Source organism: Ornithodoros turicata, chromosome 6, assembly GCF_037126465.1.
Source record: "Ornithodoros turicata isolate Travis chromosome 6, ASM3712646v1, whole genome shotgun sequence".
Classification (NCBI taxonomy): domain Eukaryota; kingdom Metazoa; phylum Arthropoda; class Arachnida; order Ixodida; family Argasidae; genus Ornithodoros; species Ornithodoros turicata.
This window is the reverse complement of record NC_088206.1, coordinates 51,517,918-51,527,796: the sequence shown is the minus strand read 5'-3', so window position 1 is coordinate 51,527,796 and position 9,879 is coordinate 51,517,918. Positions and strand designations below refer to the sequence as shown.

At 49.0% G+C, this 9,879-nt stretch overlaps 1 protein-coding gene across 1 annotated transcript; it reads left to right on the top strand.

Annotated features, from left to right (window-relative positions):
• The first annotated feature begins 1,531 nt into the window (after nt 1-1,531).
• Nucleotides 1,532-5,506, top strand: LOC135398024 (uncharacterized). The gene is made up of 2 exons (XM_064629474.1): nt 1,532-4,979; nt 5,047-5,506. Exon 1 carries the CDS (start codon nt 1,576-1,578, stop codon nt 3,298-3,300), a length of 1,725 nt encoding a protein of 574 aa, XP_064485544.1. The 5' UTR covers nt 1,532-1,575; the 3' UTR covers nt 3,301-4,979; nt 5,047-5,506.
• The last annotated feature ends 4,373 nt before the right edge of the window (nt 5,507-9,879 follow it).

Genomic DNA, 9,879 nt, shown 5'->3' with positions numbered 1-9,879 from the left:
CTGTCCACTCCGAGGGTTACGTCTGCTGGGTCTGCGTGAGAGGTGCTCCCGGTACAAGCGATAGGCCCAGGGTCTCGACCTCTCGACCTGCTCATAGTAAAGTTTCTACTTACAACCTTGTTTGACTCTGTCTCTATCCGAACTATCCTGAGGGCTCTGGCGTCCACGTCCAGTGTAGGCACTGTGAACTGACCCGCTGTCACGTAGGTTAACTCGCAGCCTGCCGCATCACAGTCCAGATAGGAGATGCGGCCTCAGCAAATACGGCGCGTCCAGGCAGGACTGTCTGTCCAGTGTTGCATGTGCAGTGTGCTATCTGTGCAGTGTTCCAGTGTTGCCGTACGACTTGTGAGGGATCTTGTATCTTTCGTCACGGTCGTGCCAAGTAAGACACCCCTTGTAAAAATTTGTTTGGACATGCTTTAGAATTCCAATTGAAAAAAGTCAAAAGAGGCAATTGAAATTCAGTAGAATTGCTTTTGAATTTATTTGGAAAAACGTTTGGAACCTCTTTGACTCCATTTGGTTATTTGGTACGGACTTCCGTTTGACATTTGTCAAAAGAATCTCTTTTGAACTTCTGCAATTGCCATTCAATTGACACTTTTATGACTTCAATTAGTCTTTCTTTTGACACCTATTTGCCATTCATTTGATTTTCTTTTGACATAATGCCCAAATTTACCTCGTTGGCCCCCATATAGCACCCAGTACCCCTGGTATTCACGACAAGGAAGCCATCTGTTAGTGATAATACACATACTTTATTACGGGTGATTATTCCATTTTCGGAAGCATGGACACAACACTCTCCTTGATCTCTCGCAGTCTTGTTATTTTCTTGCATCTGTATGGTGCAAAAGAAGTGCAGATTACCATCTTGGTCTACTTCTAGCAGTCCAGCTGCAACTCTTAGAACATGGTTGTTGCTGCCAATGGCACTGCAAAAGCGTGCCACATGAATGTGATGGATCCAGCAAGCCAAATTGCGAGGTTGACACTGCAGGAATACAAATAACTGATTAAGCAGTAACCAGCTACTTCATGTAGACAAAGCCAGAGTTTGGCCAAATCAAAAGCAGACGGACATTTTCTGCATGAAATCACAACTCAACAATGAATTTTAGAATCAATAGCCTCACACTCCAGAGCAGCAAGCTTACTTACAACAGCCTAAGCTAAGAGTTCAAAATGGTCCGCATTCCCAATATGCAGGACGGGGTGATCCACATAAGGGGGCCATTCTATGCCAAATGTCTCAGGCGTGAATTCGACCCTCACTGTGGTGCAAAATACACAGTTTTGTTATGAGATGAGAACACTACAGTTTAATTTTTTGTCTTCAAATTCTCTGTTGAAATCATCGAAATTGGACGGGTACCCTAGTTAAAAACTAATGGTGCTGAAAAGAAAGATATCAATGATGGTCGAATTCACGTCAAGCATGCTTGGCATGGAATGATCATTGTTTGTTGGTTCTCGTCCAATTTTTTTATTTTTGATCCTCACGATATCGAGGATGAATCGGACGACGATTCTCGGGACGGCGCACCTCCTACACTGTCTGCTCACGTGATGCGATCGCACCCCGACGTGGATACATCCTTCCTGCCCTTCTTCCAGACTGACTCTGCATTTAGAGGTATCGTCAAAAGATTCATGCTATTGGCATCTGTTCACGATCAGGGAGTAGAGGATTTGCGACAGTATTTAATGAGTCACTTTCACGATATGCTCGCTATATTGAGAGCGCAAAGAATACCCTTTAGGTTTTGCATTTGTTCCGATGTTTTAATGGTAAAGGAGACTCGTGGGGAGATAACCGCGCACATAGCCCACTTTATGGCGTTTGCTCGCGAAGTCCACAGCGACGGAGCCATCGCGGATACCCTGATAGACGCGATTCAGGAGTCCACTGGGCGCGTCGAAAATTATCAGCGGGAAGGGAGTGGGTTCGTGTTCGCCGACGTCCAAAACGTTCAAATATGCATTTCCGCAGTGAAAACTAAAAAATTCGGATGCAAAGGGACACTTCCCGATCATTTGGCTAAGCGCAGGAACGTGCTAACGAATATTCATTTACCGGCACGTAAGGAGGGTGAGTGTTTTAAATACAATACGCTCGCCCTCCTGCACCCGCAGGAAAGGAATTCATGGAAAAAATGTGAAAAACACGCAGCGGAGTACTGGTGGCCTAGCCGCTTCCCCGTTTCCTACTCCGATCTGGACGAATTCGAAGAGAAAAACCAGATATCCGTGTACGTATACGAGTACGTCGATCAGGGAGTGCACGTGTCGCGATCCCCAAAACTCGAGTATGAAAAGAAAATTCACTTATTGGCTATAGATGAACATTTTTTCGGAATCAAGTCCCTCGAACGCTTGTTGACAACCAGAAGTAACCATTTCGTATGCGAGAGTTGCACGCGCTCTTTCGTGAAGGAAGAGAGCATGGCGAAACATCGTCGCCTGTGCGCGGACGTAAACGAAATCATATTGGAATTTTGCGAACCGGGCAAAAACTTTGTAGAATTTACTAACATACAGTACAGGCAACAGTACAACTACATCGTCGCGTTGGACACGGAGAGCGTACTCGCGCCCAGTGGTGTTGGCATGCAGCGTCACGTCACCTCGCGCTTCTGTGTCGTGCTCGTGCGCACTCACGACTCGAAGGTGATGCGCATCAGGGCGCACCACGGTGAAGATTCCGCGAGGCAGTGCGTCAGAGCTTTGATGGAAATGCAGGACGAGATGATCGCCCTGAACGCCTGCCCCGCGCAAATGGTGCTGAATGACGAGCAACGAGCGCGGCACGAAGCTGCCACCCACTGCGCGTACTGCGGGCGGGAGTTCGCGCAAGATCTACCGCGTGTCCGGCACCACGACCATTCCAAGCGTTGTACTGTCGGCGAGACAAATTACATCTCGACGCTGTGCAACCCCTGTAACTTGGCGTGCACGACGCGGGAAAAACTGCCCATCATGGTGCACAATCTGGCCTACGATTTGGCCGGACTGTTGCGGGAATTTCACCTTCTCGGGTGGAAGCGAGCTCCCTTCATCGTGGCCGGTTCCATGGAAAAAATCCGATCGTTCGAAATTGGCACCTTCCTATTCAGAGATACCATGCAGTACCTAAATTCGTCGCTGGGAGAGCTCGTGGAAACCGTCAAATCCATGGGGGGCGCAGAGACGTTCCAATGCCTGAAGCAGGTATTTGGAGACGACTACGAAATTTTGCTTCGTAAAGCTGTATTCCCGTACAGCCACGTTAGGTCGTTCGCGGTCTACGACTAATTGGCTCTGCCGGCAAAATCCGCCTTCGGAAACGATCTGACGGGGGAGGATATAAGCGACGAAGACTATCAGTACGCGCTGCACGTATTTGAACGTTTTGGATGCTTGAATCTGAGGGATTATAATGCATTGTACCTGAAACGGATGCCCTGTTACATGCTGACGTAATGCAGCACTTCCGACGCCTGTGCTACGACGCGCGCGGTTTGGAATTGCTTCATTGCGTTTCTCTGGCATCCTATTCGTGGCAATGCGCTCTAAATTACACGCGGGCAAAATTGGAGCTGATCATCGACGAGGACATGTACCGGACCATCGAATCGGGTGTTAGAGGCGGGCTCTGTCAGGCGAGCAGACGTCATTTACGGGCTAACAATCCGCTGTGCAGTGGCTACGATCCCGATAAAGAGGAGGTGTACATATCGTACATAGATTGCAACAATCTTTACGGATTCACTATGATAAAGCACCTCCCCGTCGGTGATTTCGAATGGGTCGAGGATTTTAGCTCCGTGGATTTTATGCGTCACCCCACGGATTCGGACGTGGGATACGTGTACGTGTGCGACTTGGAGTATCCAAAATCTATCCACGCGCTGACGCGGTACTTCCCCCTGGCTCCCGAGAAGGCGGTCGTTCCGAAGGAATGGCTCTCACCATTTCAGCGGGGGCTCCTCGAAGAGTTAATGTATCAGCCCGCGAACAGCAAAAAGCTGCTGCTCACGTGCAAGGACAAGGTCGAGTACGTTGTTCATTACGCGCTGCTCGCGCTCTATTGTAGACTGGGCATGCGGGTGACAAAAATTCACAGAATTCTAAAATTTCGTCAGGCACCATTCCTGCGCCCCTACATCGAGGACAATGTTGCCAGACGCGTCGCCTCGAGCACGACGTTCGAGAAAAATTTCTATAAAATCTCAAATAATGCGGTCTTCGGGCGTACGTTGCTAAATAAATTTAATATGCGGGACATTCGAGTAGCCTTCGATGAGGAGACGGCGAGTCGCCTCGGGAGTCGGGCGGAATGTGTACGAATGGAAATTTTGTCCCCCGATTGTGTCATGTACGAAATGCGCAAGAGAAAAGTGCGATGCGATTTCCCCCTGCAGATTGGCTTCACGATTTTAGAACTGAGTAAGTTAACCATGTTCTCGTTCTACTATGAAACCCTGTTGAGTAGCTCACTTGTCCGGTGATTACCTGCTACTTTGACACGGACTCTCTGATCCTCGGCCTATTCTGCAAGGACTACGAAGATCAGTTACGTGCGATCGCCGACGACCATTTAGACTTGTCTTCCTTCGATCGTGATCATCCACTGTACAGCGCGAGGAATCGCGGTAGACTTGGCGCGTTCAAAAGTGAAATGGGTAGCGTACCCATTGAGGAAGTAATATGCTTGAAAGCCAAAATGTATTCCATCAAATTAGCCGGGGGAAAACAGATTGCAAGAGCTAAAGGGGTCAAAAGGAACATTGTGCGCAAACACCTCCTCCATGATACGTACCGCGATACCCTATTCATGCACGCCAGCGTATCGCACGAACAGGTGTCGATAGTGGGAAAGAGACAGTGCATGTACACCATCAGAAATGTGAAAAGAAGTCTGATGGCGTACGACGACAAACGATACCTCTACAATGACGTAGACTCCTACCCGTACGGAAGCTGCGAATATGGTAAGCTCGAGTGGATGACGTAGATAGCGAGATTTCACTTGGCATTCTTTCCCCCGCCGCCGCACAGATAATGCAGTGGATGAGTAGGAGTAGCGTCATTTGACCTGCGTCACTGGAAGGATGTGGCACCTCGTTCTCTTCTCGCTCGTCTCGTGCGCGCTGGCGCTGGACGCCCGCAACTGTACAGCGAGCATCAAGCTCGAGAAGGATAAGCACACGTACGCGCACGAATGCCCCGGCGACATCTTGGCCATCAGAGAGTGGCACGTGGCACCTATGCGGTCCGGCATTAACCTGGACAGGAACGCTACTGGATCGTTGCGTACGTGCCTTCACTCGCTGGACGTGAGCGACAGCTACGAGATATCCAGTGCACGCGGAGTGCCAGCTCACGGAGGACGAAATTTTTCTCAGCCGCTGTCCCGGAGACGTCTACATGATCCGTCACTTCCGTGGAACCACGCCCAGCATCAAAGGAATCAACCTCTCCAAGACTGCCATGCTTTTCCTCAAACACGTACTCAATAAACGTTGAAAGGTATTTTTTTCCCCTGTCTGTTCGATCTCATAGAGCTATCTGAGATGGGTTAGAACCATCTGAAGCCGCCGCCGAGCGATCGGCGCACCATCTGGCGGGCGCCGGTGAAGGCTATGTTCAGTAGGCCACCCGCCAGCCATTATGGTGTGGCTTAGCGTGGGCATGAAGAGATAGGTGAGTTTGAACATCTGAGATAAAGCCGCAGCGGTGTCCCTGCCATCTGGCGGGCGCCAACGAAGGCTATGTTCAACGGGCCAATCAGCGCGCTTAGAACGGGCCAATCGGTGGCGGCGGCCAATCAGAGGGCTTAGAAAATGTGGGAGAGTGATCAGTAGGCCTACAATGGACCAATCAGCGTCGCCGGTTAATTAGCATAACGGGGGCGTGCTCAGCCATACGCGTGCACCAATCAGCGTGAAGAGCCGAGTAATTAGCATAAAGGGGCGGAGCTACAGTCAACCAATCAATGATCAGTGGGCTTAGCATGGGCCATTCAACGTGAACTGGGAGGAGGCCAGCCAACTAATTAGCATAAAGGAGCGGAGCTACGGTCAGCCAATCAGTGGCGTGGTGGCCAATCAACGTGAAGTGGGCGGGGCTAATGGCTGCCAATCAGATGGCTTTGGATTTGGCTTGTGTTGGATTACAAGTGGATTGTGTTGGCTTAGGACTGGATTGTGTTGGCTTAGAACTGGATTTTGGCTTAGAATTGGATTAGAATCGGCCATCTTGGATTAGAAAAAGGATGTCGTTGTACGTAACGATTATTATACCGCTTATATCTATACTACTCCTTTTAGTAGTGGGGAAGATGACGTCCCATATTTGTGGTTTACCATATTGCGCTGACTCCACTTTACGTGAAACATGCAATGGTATCCCAGCGTACCCGATCCCTAGACTCGCCTGAATAACTGAATGAAACCTGAGTCGTAATATCTAGACCGCATCTTAACCTTCATATCCGTATTTCCGGCAAACAAGTTCGCAAATGTGAACATGTTAGAGCACCAGAAGCCTTTTTCTCCGGTCACCACGAGCAAAGCACAATTAGTGATGTCTCTGTGGATGTTGAGCAATGCCAGGCCCGTCATCTTTCCCCACAGCGAGACCTCATCCACGTTTTCGGCCGTTGCAAGAACGTCTCTTTTCCACTTTCTTTGCCACAGTGTAAACTCTGCCTGGAGGTACTTGTGTAATGTGTCTTCGCAGAGGCCAAGTAACCAGCAGTATTTTGTCCGCTAGAACTGCTAAGCTATCGCAAGCCTTGTTGTTAGCTGGCAGCAGGCAATTCAAGCAATAAACATTCAGAACTTCCCGAGGGAGTCTCTGTCTGAGGCCCTCGACCACCGATTCAATGAGTGGGACATAAATAGTAACGCGAAAATATGATTCGACGCAGTCAGTTTCGATATTCGGTCTGTTTGTTTGCCGACCTGTAACACGTGGCATCCTCAGATCTACTCCGTAGGCCGAGGCGAGACCAGTTGAGCGGCAGAAAACATTTCCAAAGCTGGCGATCACATTGCTCGGGTTCCGCTTCTCCCTGAACCGTCAATCGTGTCCTTCGACACCTCTCATGTTGTCTGCATTTGAGGTCTTCCCTTTGCAGTATGCGGCCAAGTGGTGACGTCACCGAGAGCACATCGTAAATGCTCGCTAGTGTGATCAGGAATTCGGTGTCCTGGATAGCCAAAAGCAAAGATCTCGCCTTGCTCGCGGACCCTTGTTCTTGCCAGTTGGAAATGGTTTCTAAAGCCAGAGAAATCCTATCAATGCCCTCCATGAATTTCATTACCACATCAAGATGACATATTTCACTGTTGCACAAAAGCAACGGAACCTCTGTTTTTCCGCTAAACCAAATGTGTACAAAGTCCAGACGACATGGGTCGTGAAAAACCTTGCATTTGCCTTTGGGGGGGGGGGGGGGGGGGGCGACCGCCCCCGCCCACTTTTAGTCCGCCCTTGGCATGGCGACGTTTGAGCACTTGTAACATACACTATACGTGCAACGAAAGAGCTCCGGCTAATTTTTTTCAGTACACACATCACTGGCTCTGCACTGGGATGAGTTAATGAAAGAAAATGAATAAATGCGATCCTGCATGGCTATGCCACACCACTTTTAATTTGTTGTGGACTCATTTCGGTTTTCATCACATATGCTCTTTCAGACCTAAACGGCTCTCCCTCCCAGCGTGTCTCGGAAAGTGTCGGATATTTTCTATTTTCTCTTTGAGCAAGCTTGGTATTATTTACCGTCTAATGCGTTACGGGTACGAATGCTAGATAAAAGGGAACTATACATGCCATTTTTATCGCTTCCGGTTTCCCTCTCCCACCCTCTCCGGTTGCCAAAACGGCATACGGTTGCGGTCTCCCTGCGCCGTGATAACACTGTCGCAGCCAGCTGTGTCTCTTCGTTGCTTTCTTTGTGCTTGATGTATTTACTGCCAGTCTTCCTCGACATGCTACACTGCTGTGCATTCGCTTGCACAATGAAGGGAGGGGTAAACAAGTTGTTAGCGGCGAAGTTCTGTATATCTGTGGGACGAAAAGCGCGGGCGGTCACAGTGAAACGGGACAACTTCTCGCCGGCAGACTGCATTACGGAAAATGCAGCAAACACTTCGTGACTGAATGGTGAGGAAGATATTGCGTTTTATCTCCAAGAGATGTCTTCGGCGTGAGATATAAGTCCCCCATTCGACTAAGCTGTAGGTCCACCGTACATTTGTGTTTGCATTGAGTGATCATTCCTTATTGTTGTTGTTACATTCCTTAGAAGTCTATATTTTGGTCTTTTGGCAAAAACTATAGCAACTTTTTCTTCTTCGGGGGTCCCTGCACACACCCCAAATCACCCGGACTGGATTCTAATGGTCTTTGCTCATAATAAGAGACTCCTACCCGTGAGAAAGTTGTTTTCGAGCGCTATGAACACTTCAAGCCTGTTCGGAAGGTGCACCTGCTGCCAGTGCGGCGTGTAGCGAGGCTAAGGACACCCAACCACATAGCTGAAGCAGCTCCGCTGCACAATAGACTGGCCAGGGGTGTTGATTAAGGGGTCATGCTCCAACAAGGCACGATGGAAAACATTTAGTGCTTACAAGCACCACAACACAATGAAGTTCATCTGTATTCGGAGTTCATTACACTGGAGGAATTTATTTCTAAGGCATAGGGAAGCAGGGTTACTGATGTAGCCCTAACAAAAATTTCTAACAAGATTGGGAGGCACGATATACTTATGGCCATTAAGGAAGCATCTTTCATCATACCACCATCAAGTTGGGGGAAAGCCGCAGCTCAGCACAAAGGATGTTGAAGTTGGAAGGATAATTCGAGAGTTCGTATCCAGGTTGAACACAACCAGCTTAAAATATTCAAAGTCTTCCAGCGCATCATTGCCCGATCAGCTTTTCACACATTTGAGGTGAAGCCACACTGTTGGGCTCTCATGCGTAATCATTCTGTCGTCCTCCTTATGCCGACATAAGCAAGGGCGTCTCAAATCCGCATCCCTCCTCTGATCATGACGACGGATAACTATCTCTTGCAAGACCCATTACTCCAGCTTTGGTACCAGCCGGTCCCAGAAAACTCTGTGACGCTCAACTGTCGTGACAACCACTGCTCTCTGCGTCCATACAGCAAACCAGCATGACTCGACATCTGCAATTACCATTTGGACCTGCACCTGATAAAAGTACTGATGTGAATGCTTTAGTCCTTCATGCTATCAAGGTAGAAGATGACCAAACCAGTGCAACAGTATTTGTACTAACACTTTATCTCTAAAGGCCCGTTCCTACATACAGCGCAGCGCTGCACCACATCACTGCAAAACAGCGCTGTATTTCCACTGTGGGGTTCGCACTTGCAGCGCTTGTCCCAGCGCTGTACTTGGTGATCTCACGTGATCGAAAAAAGAAGGCAGCCCCGTCACGTGAACGCGGAGCCGCGTTCTCATTGGTTCAGGGATCCTATCGCTGGGAGACAGCGATGGGAAAGTTCACCGAAGCTCAACTTCGCCAAGTGCTGTTTTCCAGTGCTCTGGAGCGAAGCGCTGTTTGTCGGAACGGGCCTTAAAGGAGCTAGGGAGGCACTTTAATCACTAGCATTTTTTTGAGCCAAGCGGTTAGTAAGCTTATTAAAATGCAGCATGCGAAGTAATACTATCAACAGGTGCATAAATATCGCAGAATTCGATTTTGAAAATCGCGACCATGCGCAACGGTGGCAATACCCGAAACGAGCCGTCGAGCCTCTTGCGTCATTTTGATGTCAGAAAAGTGGAGCCCCTGATGGGTTTGGAAGAACGTCGTCTGCTATTTTTCACTCGGAACCCCGCGGCAA

Excerpts from the sequence above, each read along its gene's own strand:
- LOC135398024 (XM_064629474.1), top strand. The coding sequence starts at position 1,576 with ATGCGATCGCACCCCGACGTGGATACATCCTTCCTGCCCTTCTTCCAG.